This window comes from Tachypleus tridentatus, chromosome 2, assembly GCF_004210375.1.
Source record: "Tachypleus tridentatus isolate NWPU-2018 chromosome 2, ASM421037v1, whole genome shotgun sequence".
In the NCBI taxonomy this organism is placed as follows: domain Eukaryota; kingdom Metazoa; phylum Arthropoda; class Merostomata; order Xiphosura; family Limulidae; genus Tachypleus; species Tachypleus tridentatus.
Window position 1 is genome coordinate 80,526,257 of NC_134826.1, and position 12,917 is coordinate 80,539,173.

The 12,917-nt window shown below is 29.8% G+C and overlaps 1 protein-coding gene across 1 annotated transcript in view; it reads left to right on the plus strand.

Moving 5' to 3' along the window:
* Window positions 1-516: 516 nt before the first annotated feature.
* The window catches only part of LOC143244334 (prolyl endopeptidase-like), a 64,238-nt gene continuing 51,837 nt past the window's right edge, over window positions 517-12,917 (plus strand). The window contains exons 1-3 of the mRNA XM_076488802.1: window positions 517-720; window positions 6,999-7,126; window positions 8,613-8,708. Of these exons, the coding sequence (XP_076344917.1) occupies window positions 655-720; window positions 6,999-7,126; window positions 8,613-8,708 (290 nt within the window). The 5' untranslated portion in view covers window positions 517-654. The remainder of the gene's footprint in view (window positions 721-6,998; window positions 7,127-8,612; window positions 8,709-12,917) is intronic.

Consider the following 12,917-nt stretch of genomic DNA (forward strand, 5'->3'; position numbering starts at 1 on the left):
GGCTAACACATATAGCCCTCGAGTAGCTTTGTGCGAAATTCAAAAACAAGTCGCGGAATTTTTTGAAGATCTCTGTTCCCAGTTTTTAAGTTAACAATTTTTAATAATGAACATACAGTACTGTGCAAAACTGTTACGGTTGTTTGTTTATTTATTTTATGCTATCTTTTACCAACGCATAGTGAGATTGACCGTAACATTATAACGTCCCCACGGTTGAAAGGGCGAGCATGTTTGGTGCGATCGGGATTCGAACCCGCGACCCTCGGATTACGAGCCGAACGCCTTAACACGCTTGGCCATATTTAAGGATTGAGATATGGTGTTGACATTGTTTCATTAAACTATAAATCCTTATACTGGTTCTAAGTTTAAAAACTGTAATATTTGTTTCTGAACTTTTTGAAGATCTCTATTCCCCCTTTTTAAATTAATAAATTTTAATAACCTTATCCATAGATAAACTCTTTAATTAACGAATAAGATACACAAATTATAATATTAAAAAAATGTTGCTAATCGGTGTTGTTAATTCGGCAAGCAAAGGAGGATTCAACTTCTTGAGCCTAGAAGTTAGAAAGTGTTCCATGCAGCGTTAGTTGGTATTAATAATAATAGAACAAGTTGAAACATAAATTTGACATTAAATTTAAAATGAAATTTCAGTATCCCAAACCTCGTCGTGATGAAAGTATTGTTGAAGATTACTTTGGAGTTCAAGTGAGTAATTTTTTCAAATTTTTATTTGCTTTGAGTTTAACTAAAAAGTAAAATAATCGAGTTACAACATTTCACATACTGAATATTCTATGAGAAATATTGGGATTGGTTTGACTCGTATGAATGTCAGTACATTGATGGTAAATAAAAAGTGTGGAATTACAAATAAATAAAACACAAAAGACGGATAAGTTTCTACGTGACTTTATGATGGGGCAATTGACTGAGGACGATTATGAACTCTGAGCTACAACAGATTATTTTCATTAATTGCATTTACTTCAGTCTGAATTGATCATATTGGATGGTAGTTCAAAAGCATTTGTTCCCAAGCTTATATAATTTTTATAGCATATATTTACTTATTAACCATTGTATTGGGTATTAACTTTTGTGCTTTTTGTGGTTTCCCTGACAGGAGAGTTACAAACATTCTAAGTTTTTATGAAATACTTACTGATAGTTATGACCAATGGAAATTCCTTTTGCCACGTTGTTACACATCCTATGGTTTAGAAGTTTTACCAATTTATAGAACATGATATAGTATGTGTATCTAAATTTTTCTTAAATAAAGTGAAATATATGAGTGTGACAAATCATTATTTAATTATATATAATATGAAGAGCTTAGATACAAAATACCATAAATTCAATTTTGCCATTTTAAGAATTTTTTTTTGAACCTTCATAAAATTGTTATAAAAAAAAAAGGTAGTTTATTTATTAAGTAAAAACAACTCCAGATAATTAAATGAAAATTTAAGAAAAACTAACTTTATAATTTTTGAGTTTTTGGATCAAACACTTTACATCCAAAAGCCTTTTTAGTCAAAGTGCTGCATATTAATTAACGCCATTGGAACTTAAATTTTATTGAAAATGTCATATATTATCTTATGCATCTAAGCTCTTCATGTATATTTAAGTATTTTTATCATTATTAACATTTATCATAAGGATTTATATACTGCAACATTTCAAATACCCCATGAATGAACAAATGAATAATTCATGGATAACATTAAAGCTGCTGTTAATTTAAATGGTGTTTAAAACACAGATGCACATGCTCACATTACAGAGTTCTACTGTAAACAATGCAATAATGTTACAATAATTTAATTATATTTATTAGTGAAGGTTTGTGAATTCAATGGATAAGTATATTTGTGTATACACATTTTTAAGTGTTTGAATATAATCCATTCTTCTACACTTTGGAATCTTCAGCAACTTGGTGTTTCTATAAATATGCTTGGTGCACATTTCTACCAATAAAACAAATAGTGTGAAAAAAACATATATCTGTGTCATGGGCACAGTATAATCATAAAACCTGTTGGTCCTTAGACATATTTATTGCCTTGACTAAGATCAAATGAGGGCATTTTTGATCTAAAGGATAAATTTCTTTTAACTTTCAGGGACTTCTGGCTTATTAAAAGCTGCAACTATAAAAATTGCCAACCCTAGAATTTTTTCACTAAATTTCAAAACCTGGAACCAGCTAAAAGTCAAATTTTGAAAAATGTTTAATTCAACTGTTGCTCAATTTGAAATTTCAATTTCTGTTTTAATTTCTAGAAATCATATTTGAATCTTTGCACGAAATTCAAAACAAACCAACACCAAACCACATTTGAACTCTTTCTGAGAATCTGACCTCAATTCATAAATGTAGTGACTAAATGTAGAATATATTTCTGTAAAAAAGTTGCATAATAAATGTATAATTTAAAGTCACTAGAAAATTTTGGCCATCCAACTGATGATTCAAGATAAATATAATTTTTTTTAAATTGAAAACTGATTAAAAAAGTTGGGGAATTGTTGAAAAGATGATGTTATTGAAGTGAAGGAATATTATATCAAGTATGACTGAAAGAAAAAGTAATGTTCATCAGTGTGAAAAAAAATAGTCATATACTTTATCTAGATTAGTGTTTGATAAAAGCCTTTTTCTTAAGTATATAACAACGAGTTGTAGATGAATTAACCACTTTTTCTTTGATGCAAATATTGCAAAATGTAACTTTTTCCCTGTTATTGTATATGATCTATCTCTATCCTTGGAATTAAAACTGTTTGAGAATTTAGACGAACCTTGTATCCCTGATGAATGAAGTGTTATGCTAAATTGCGGATCAACAGACAAAGTTTTTGATGGATTTTTTGAAATCTGTAAATCAGTTTCACTGACTAGACTGTCTACTCCAACTGAATGAAAAACATAGAAGAAAAGTTTAATTGGTGCTTTAATATGACATGAAAATATGGAATATAAGATAAGAAATGTTTTGATAACTGGATTAAGTAAACATTTTTTTATTCTCACATTAAATTATCACTTCTGAAAAAAAAAAGGTACTTGAATCAACCTGGCTTCTGAAAGGAGCCATATAATGAACTAAAATGGACTGGTAATGTAACTTCCTACATTCAGTGACAATCAAACTCAAGTGGGCATTATTATAAAATCTAATGGCTTTGTTTAATTTTAAATCCTTTGATACAATATCCTTTATTAATTTTTCTACAACTGTAATTATTTTATTACGTATTGAACTGATAAGATTAACTATCATGATTTTACCTGTGCAGTAAGCAGATGCCATGTTGTTATTACAATGTGAGTGAAACATTAATACACAAATTTTACTGGCATTGAATGTCACAGTAAAAAATAAAAGATCAAATTCTTGATTTTGTTGGTAATAAAAAGTAAAAAAAAACAACAAAAAACACATTAAATGTAATTTTGGTGAAGTCCAGTGAGTCCTTTGAACTTCATTTAATATTTTGTTTTGAAGAAGAGGAGGAAATTCTTGTTATTTTGGGCCAAAAATTTTCTCCATTTCTTGCAAAACGTCCTAAAGTTAGAAGAAAGTTTATTCATGTCTTTAAAAGTTTATTGTGGCATTTGCAGGTTAAGCTTATTTCCACATAAGTCTTAGAACAATTAATTTTTAATGGCAGAGTTTATCAGGAAGTGTTGTTTTAAATTTGACTTAGTTTTAATGGTGTGTTGAGCAAAGAATAAAAATGAACATGTCTGAGAAAAATGTACATGATCTTTATCACAGTATTCAGAGAAAAAGGAAACTTGGGATATGTACTTGCTTAGACAATAAAACAATATTCTGTAATGGTCTGTTGTATGGGTTGGCATCTTCCTTTTTTTTTGGTAAATAATTCTTCTGAATTAAAAACTAAGGCAGTCAGGTGGAACTTAGAAAGAATAAACACTTCAACTTTTAAAAGAAACCTGGGTATTTAGCTTTCTACAAGAACATCACATGACTATTTGTTCTTTGACAGCATTTGCTGGCTGTTACATGCAGACATCATCTATTCGATCAGCAATGGATATTGCAGTCACTGACCCTTCTAATACTTAAGTGAAGTAGAACAAAATATTCCCTTGAGTAGAATAGATATTACCTACTACAGTGAAACAAAAACAAGACAACTTGATCACTTTTCTTGACATTAATTGTGATAGAAAGTAAATAAACATAAAGTTTAATAATTCCTGTATAACTAAAAGCAGGTAGAAAATATGATATGTCCACTTGTCAGTGTTTGTTGAATTGACCTAATCGTGAAGTGTTTTGTTTAAAACTTTTTTTGTTCTGATTTAATTTACTATGAAGCTGAAAAAAGAAGTCTATGAGGGAATTTGTCATTTTCTTTTCACTCCTGTTGCTGTATTAAGTCCCTACTTTACTCATTCTTTAACATTCTAGATTTCTTAGTAGACAGTTGGAGTCAGGGTATTTTTAAAGAAAAAATGTAATTATATATACCAATGTGATGTACTTCTTGTAACTGTTGTATCATAAATTTGTGCTGTTTTAACTTCTCCAACCATAAGTACATTATTGTATTTTACTTTTGCATTGTTCACCTGAAATGGACAGTTTGTGAAATTTAATCATTCAGAAATACTAAATTTGTTCAGGTGATAATTTCTATGGTGTTATAATTGATAATTTTATTTGACACCAATCAATGAATTCAATATTTGTAGCTAATTAAGGTAATTACACAACTGTAGTATGTTATATAAAGTCATGTTAAAATTAAATTGTAACTATGTTAACTGATTGATAAAATTCAGATTAGAAATATTTTTAATAGGTATTTTTCTAGTATTAGTAGTTTACTTACAATAGTAGTAAACTTTCTTTTATACTTTTCATTTCTTGTGGGTTTAAGGATATAATGTTTTTGTTTATCTTGTTATTTTAAGCAACTTATGATCAAAACAGAAAATTTGTTTATTATGTATTTGGTTATGAAGAAAGGTTCATTAATTTCAGAAGTTTCACAGATATAGTGAATTTACATGTTGATTGGAAATTGCTGATTTTAGTTTTATATTGTATTAAGTTTTTTATTATATTATGAATTGATTAAACCTAAACTCATTGTGGTTATATCTCATGAATAACATTTAATATTGTTTAAGTAATGGTTGTGAATATTTTTTATAGAAGGCAATAAATAAAATACTAGTTTATAAGGTTTTTTTAAAATTTGTTTTCATTGTCATTGAATTCAAAGAAATTGCTTCAGTTATCCATTTTCTGTGGCATTACAACTTTAGAGTAGTTTGACATCTCAAGTAGGTAAAAAGAATGTCATGAACATTTAGGAGAGTTATTATAAGAAAATAAACTGATTGTTTCAAGTTTAACAAAATTATATAGAATAATGGATAAATAATGGAATTGATCAAGTAGCGTTTGAGTTCTGAGGTTTTGGAATTGATGTAATTCCAGTAGAAACCATCTTGTTACACACACAAGTTTCAATATGAGCTTGTTACTGAAAAACTTGTTTATTTTAGATATATTTTTCATACAAGTGTAATTATAAAATTATTTTAAAATATCACTGGAAGTGTAAATTGCCTTGTTCACAATCTCATGCTTATTAGTTTAACATTTAAAACACAAAAATTAAAACTGTTTAAAGTGAAAAATAATGATGATTTGATTTATACAGGTTTTATAAAATAAATATTTTGATTAATACATGCCTTGATAATCATTTTCAGATCTAGGAAACAGCTCAAAAACTTGAGCTAAATGTGCTTAACTTTACTTCTGTTTGTACTGGGAAATATATATTTATTTATTTTCACAGCAGTGAGTGCATGCTAACAACCATGTTATCAACAAACTTTTGATAGTATTGACTGAATTAACCTTGATTTGGTTTCTTTGCAATTAAACACAAAACTATACAATGGACTATCTGTGCTCCCTGAACTAAGTACCCTTTGGTCCCATCTAATCTAAACATGTTGCACTGATTGGTTGGGTTGAGAGAAAGAAGAAAAACAAAATAGTGTGAAATTAGTAACATGTTTTTCAATCATACCATTTCATTCCTGAAACAAACATGAAGTTTTGTGAATCCATCATTAAAATCCTAAAAACAAATTTTGATTTAGAACTCAAAGAATGAAAAAAATTATTTAAAACTTCCAAGAGTCCAGAATTGTTCTAGATTTGAATTAAATTAAGCACATAACTGCACACAAATAAAATGTGAGGATATATTAGGTGCCACTAGAAATTTTAGTCACCATGGCCACCTGGGCCCTGGGATTTGTGAAGGCCTGGAGTTTTGTTATAAAAATGAATAAAATCTTTTTATTAATGAAATTCTTCATGATTTTTGTGTGTGTTTAAGTGAGATATTCTTTGTACTTGATAATGTTTATTAGTGTTTAATATATCTATTTGTAATGTTCTTCTTATTATAAAGTATTTTGCATTGTTAGTACAGTGTAAATCTCCTAAGCTGACTGAATCTTGTGAGATATTGTTGAGATTACATAAAATATTGCAAACATTGAGAGTACCTGACTGATCAAGATGTATTTACAAGTGTGAACTTGCATATTCTTAGCTAACAACGTTTATTACTGGGATGAATTTTAGTTATTATTGATATAGATAACTTGCTTTAAACAGAATTTAATATTATTAAAATATTTGTCTTTGAAGATATTGGTAACAAGTAATAACTTCTTATCTAGTAATTCTTCCTGGCTTTTCATTGTCAAAATGCAGTCGCATTTTGCAAAACAAGTTCTTTACTTCAGTAAATAACCTCAAATTGGGTATATTAAATATAAGATTCCTAAAAAAATGTTTTTCATTATGGAGAGGTTGTATGCATTTTTAAAGGTTGCAATAATATTTGATGACATAAAATGTTGTGAAAATCAATTTTTGTTATACTTGCTTACATACTTCCAGGTATCAGATCCATATCGTTGGCTTGAGGATCCAAACCTTGAAGAGACTAAAGCTTTCATTGATGCACAGAATGCCATTACATTTCCTTATCTAGAAACTTGTAAAGTAAGAAATGCACTAAAGGAAAGGTGAGAAATCTATACTTTTTTTTTATCATTCTTTGGCAAAACAAAACTTGTATATTTCACTGTTTTATGCCTATTTTAAGAACAATGTTCAGGAATTTTAGCTTTGCATTTGTATTTGACAAGATGTTTTCCTGAGTGAATTTGTTGTGGGAACTTGTACATTACAACTTGCATGTAACGTGTGTTTAATAGGACATTTTCTTTAGTGGATGTTTTGTGGAGACTTGTGCATTACACCTCATTTGTAATGTATGTTTAGCAGGACATTTTCTTGCATGAAATTTTTTATAGGGACTTTCACATTACCCCTCACAGGTAGTGTGTGTTTAACAGGATGTACTTGAAACATTCTATTTTGTTAGTGTTATGGTATATGTACAATGTTATAATGTACTATGGCATTTTCCATAAAATAGATTTTCCTTGTAGTAAATGGGTAAGGTTTGCTAAATAGATCTTGGGAATACCATTTCACAGAGTATTGGTTTGTGCCTTTTTGAGATCCAACTGAGTTTTTTCCAGGAGGAATGTGCATGCATGATAGATGACAATCCTTCTTTACAAAACAGTCAGAAACAAATACAGTATTAAATAAAAACAAAGGTTTGTGTTTATAATAAATATATGGAACTGGCAATGAAGAGATTTTATAAAAAATATATCTGTTTATTCTCTCTTTGAGCTCCACACACACAAAAAAATGTTTGAAAATAAAACCATTTGTTTAAAATAAGGTAAAAGGAAAAACATTAAGGCAATAAGAAGTGCTGACAGTAAATCTGTCATTGGTCTAAATGAATCTTAGCTTAAGTATCTGAAGGGATAGTCTGGCTTTAAATACCAAAATACAATATTATAACTAAAGTCATTATGCTCTTGATGAACATCTCTGTTTGTCTGAACTATTAACACTTGAACATGGATGGAAAAGCCCCAGCCTGTTATATAATTACTGACAGAAAAGACACTTGTTTGTTTTAGAACATTGTTAGTAAAATCACAACTATTTTTCCTGTAATAAGATATCTCTAATGAATACAAGTAAATTGGTTCCTATGCTCAGCTGAAGTAAGGAGAAATTATTTTGCATAGTTGAGCAACTCTATATCCAAAACAAATTGAAAAAAAACAGAAAATTGACATCTTAACTAAGAGAGTAGCAAAGATAGGTCATTGTTCTGTACCACAGGACCTGAATTTTCTTAGTGACTAGACAATACAGGTAGAATTATAACAGTTTCTGTTATTGTGGCATACATAAATGTGTCTCATACTCTAAAAGATAGTTTGTACAGCAAGTAAGTGATTTCAGTTTGGTAAGTTATTTTTGTACTGTTAAAGCTATAGCCTGTTACAAGAGAGAGAAAACTGATTTTTATGTAACATTGTGAATTATCTTAATGTTAATACAGCTTGTATACAAGTGTCTTGTTTCATATTTCATAATATAACACTGATTTGATGGTTTTGAAATTGTTCTTTTAAGGTTGACTGAATTGTGGAATTACCCTAAATACAGTTGCCCTGCCAGAAAAGGATCGAGGTATTTTTTCAGTATGAACACTGGACTTCAAAATCAAAGGTTTGTTTATGGTTAATTTTATAAATCTGTAAGTTTTACTGTCATGTAAAACAAAACATATAAATGAAATTCAACCATACCTACAGCAGTTACAAAATGCACTGCCCTATTGAATGCAACTGGATGTATGATTTTAGCAATGTCCCATTTGCAGCCATGGTCAAACAACTTCAAATCTGTAACACTTTACAGCTGTATCCTTCTTGGAGTGTGAAAACAGTTGGTAAGTTTTGTATCCAGGAAAAAAGGCTATTTCATTAGAAACACTGATGAAAGCAGCTGCTGACATGTGCTTTAATGGGTTTCTTATTGACTGTAGTACAGCATGAAAGATGAATGCAAATATGAACATTATCATTGATACCTTTGTTAGAAATAACACAATGTTGGTCTTGTCTTACACTTGCATCAAAAGTTGCAGTGAGCTCTTGAGTCATCCAGGGTTTTCACTGTCTTTAAGAAGAGTAATTGGGTGATAATGTTTAAAGTAGAAGGATAAACTGGACCTTATTCACTAAACAACTGACCTCCAATGGCATAGTAGTGTGTTTGTGGGCTTACAGTGTAGAAAGAGGGTTCTGATATGGTTTTTCCATCCACACAGAACATCAGCTATTCTCTTTCATTGCTGCCCCCCACATGAAAGCTTTATTTGCACGTCACAAGCATTTTGCTCTTCTTATTGGAATCAAGTGATTCCAAAATGCCTCTTGTAAGTCAGCATACATCACCTGTCCACCAAAAGGAACATAACACACATACATATATGATATATGACTCCTTGTGTGCACTTCTACCAAACTATCACTTTGAAGTTTGGTAGAAAACAGAAACACTAGAAGTGTGTGGGGAGGAATGGTGGGAAGTGTAAATGAAGGGAAGTACCTATCGGAAATACGTTTTTTCAGTATTGGAAAATTTTAACTTCTGATATTGTCCTTCCCTCTACTCACAAGATAACCTAGAATCACCTACTGAAAAAGAGAAGAGACTGGTGCAAGGGAAGAACAGGTATATTCTCCCCAAAAGCATGTGTAGGATACCTCCATAGATGGTAGAGTCGTATCTGAAGAGGGGAACTGCACTACTTCTGAGCCAAGTGTACTCTTCACTTATGTGTGGAATGTGTAAGATATCAAGGCAGAAAATGAGATCAGCACATCTGAGTGGGAGAGAATGTGGTAGGAAAGTGATCCTAACTAGAGAAAGATGGTTCCACAATGAGAAGTGGGTAAGTAAGGATGTGTTCCTGGATGAAGAGTGTATAGGACATGGTGGATCATACATGTTAATTCAAATACATTCAATACCCTCTCATGAGGTATTGGTATCTGCATATTATTTTCTCTACCTTAATTTTATTATCAGTCTACAAGGCTCGTCAGTTTAAGAGACATCATAACTATAATAAAAAAACACAATATATTACCTCTTTTTTCTTTCTGGAATGACTTCAGATTGTAATATGAAACTATTCACAACTGTATACATCTTTCTGTACATAAATTTAATTTTATATTTCCCTTAGAATCATGTTTAACTACTAATCATGCCATTATAAGTTGTAAATCACTTGGCAGACATGCAGCTCACATTACAGTATTGAATTAAAAGATATTACCTAATCTAATCTTAACTAACCTAAAGAGTTTCCTATTTTTACATTTTAGTTACTTTTATAATAATAAGCAAAGATTACACATGAAAACAAAAACTGAATTACTTAACTGAGTCCTTTTGTTTCTTTTGCTATCAACTGTTGATGACAATTAACCCAACTTTTTATATTAATGGTAGTTCTGCACTGAATAACTTTTATTTAATCATATAACATGCCAAAAAATACAGAACAGTAGCCTGCAGAAAATGGTGTTCCATAACTATTTATATTTTTCTCACTTTCTAACTATGCAGCAAGAACTGTTAAATATTATCTAAGCTGTTATGTTTCTTGTGGGAGTAAAGCTTGAACTGAAAGTGAAATTGACAACTCTTCACACAGTAATATAATACATTATTTGATGGAGTAAAAACTTAGCTTTCTATTAGTTATAAACTGAGTATTAAATGTCGGAGAGAACTATTAGGAATTTTTAAAAGAGAGAATGTGGCAGGTAGGTGTTGCGAGAGTGGTCTGTTTTTGTATTTGATTCTGTAATCAAATGAGATTGAAGGCTATAAAAAATTTTGCTTTGAGTGATGACAACATTATAATGAGTAGTTGACATTAAATGTTATTTCTAGTGGAGGAGAGTTGAATAAGTTAGAGAAGAGGGAATGCTTAAAGAGAAAACGTCATGCTAAGGGAAATTTAAGATTTTGTAAAATATTATTTTATAAAATTAAAAACTGAAAACTTGTGTACTATTAAAATATGGATCATTAGCTATGTTTTTATGATGTATTTATTAGCATACCATTAAAAGAAAACTGTTTGATTAAAATTTCAATGTAACTTACTAAAACCTCGGGATGTGTAGAAAAAGATTCTCATGGAAAGAGGGTGAAAGGGTATTAAAACAATCAACTTTAAGTAGAAAACAAACTGTATATTCTAAAGAGCTTTACACTATTAAGGTTAAACAACCATATTTTCCTGCTACAATCTATAGCCATTCTAGAAAGGAAAACATTATTTAAATTTATTTCATATTTTTTTTTATGGTGGTTGCAAGCTCAGTCCAACTTACCAACTGCATAATAGGTGACAGATATGTATATATTTAGGAGGTTTTACAAATTATGTTAATTAAATTTGACAATTTTCAGATTAAGAAAGGCATTTTTAATCAAAACGTGAAAACGATTTTTCATTCAGAACACTCACTTTCATTACATATTATGGAAACTGATTGCTTTGGTTAAATTTATTGAATCTGTAGCAAGAGTAAAATAATTCACAATTTAAAATTTAGTAATGATCATTTAAAATATATTGTAAACTGATAATACACTGGAAATGCTACAGAAGGTATTAATATTAAGAGTGGTAATAACAAGTTTTACATTTGTTATATACATTTTATGTAAAACGTAGTTCCCACAGTTTTGTACCTCCTCAGTTTTTTGGGTCATTTTCCCCTCACTTCCACTATAATTTGATATTCACAGAAAATTGGATTGAGTACTGCAAAGCTGCCAAATGTGGTGTTCTAGTCTTGTGTTTATTTATGTATTTGTTGTTGTTATTATTTTTTTCTCTGCTATTGTGTTTCTTCAGTCTAACCTCAATCTTGGTATAGAACATGTACTGGATCTTTGCTAACTCATGACTTGCTTAGACTACACGTATAGTCTAGCGATGTGTTATTGTTTCCAGAAACAAATCCCCTATAAAGATATACTAATAACAACTGTTCTAGTAGTGATAATAGTGAAGTGATATCTTTCTATTTTCCACACAGGTATATTTCTTTTGTTCTTCAACTTCCCTTTATTTAAGCCTGTGATTTCTTAGTGTCTGGTTGTTTATTTCATCTGCTACTTACATTATGGTACACATTTTATTTGACTGGTCATCATCTTATAGATTCCACTCTGTTCATTACATTACTGGTAGAAGTGCTTGAGAAATGTGAAGAAATGGGAAATTATTTAAAATCCACGTGGGAGTGTTTTCATTTTTTAACATCCAGTATATAAAGAGTTTCGTGTAATGTTCAAAAAATTAGTTATTATTAACTTCTCAAATATTTCCAATATTGTGGATGAACTTTCATTCAGCCATTGAGGCTTCTTCTTGGCTGTAAAACTGAGTTTCTTCATCATGTGAACTTTCTAAGCAGATTGTGATTTTTCTTTTAGGTAAATATTGCAGAAAGTTATGCACTACATTGTTTCTGGATTTTTTTTTTTTTGTGGTGATATTTCATATTAAGATGCTTTATCCTTTTCTGCTATACTAACATTTGGATTTGTGCAGAGATAAGAACATGTTAAAGCATTCCTCTGAATTATGAGATATTTAAAGAATGTATGACATCATAAGACAGAACGAAAAAAAACATAAGACATTACTTTGTCATGAAAACATTGAAGTTATAGAGCATACTTGTGGATATAGGTTTTCAATGAAAATATGATAACATAGTGCATTAAACTTAAAGTATTGCTTTTCTTAATTCTTCTGGAACAAGTAAAGGCAATGAATAATTAATGATGGAATGTTTTATAACAACTTTATTTAAGTAAATAATATACATTGGAACA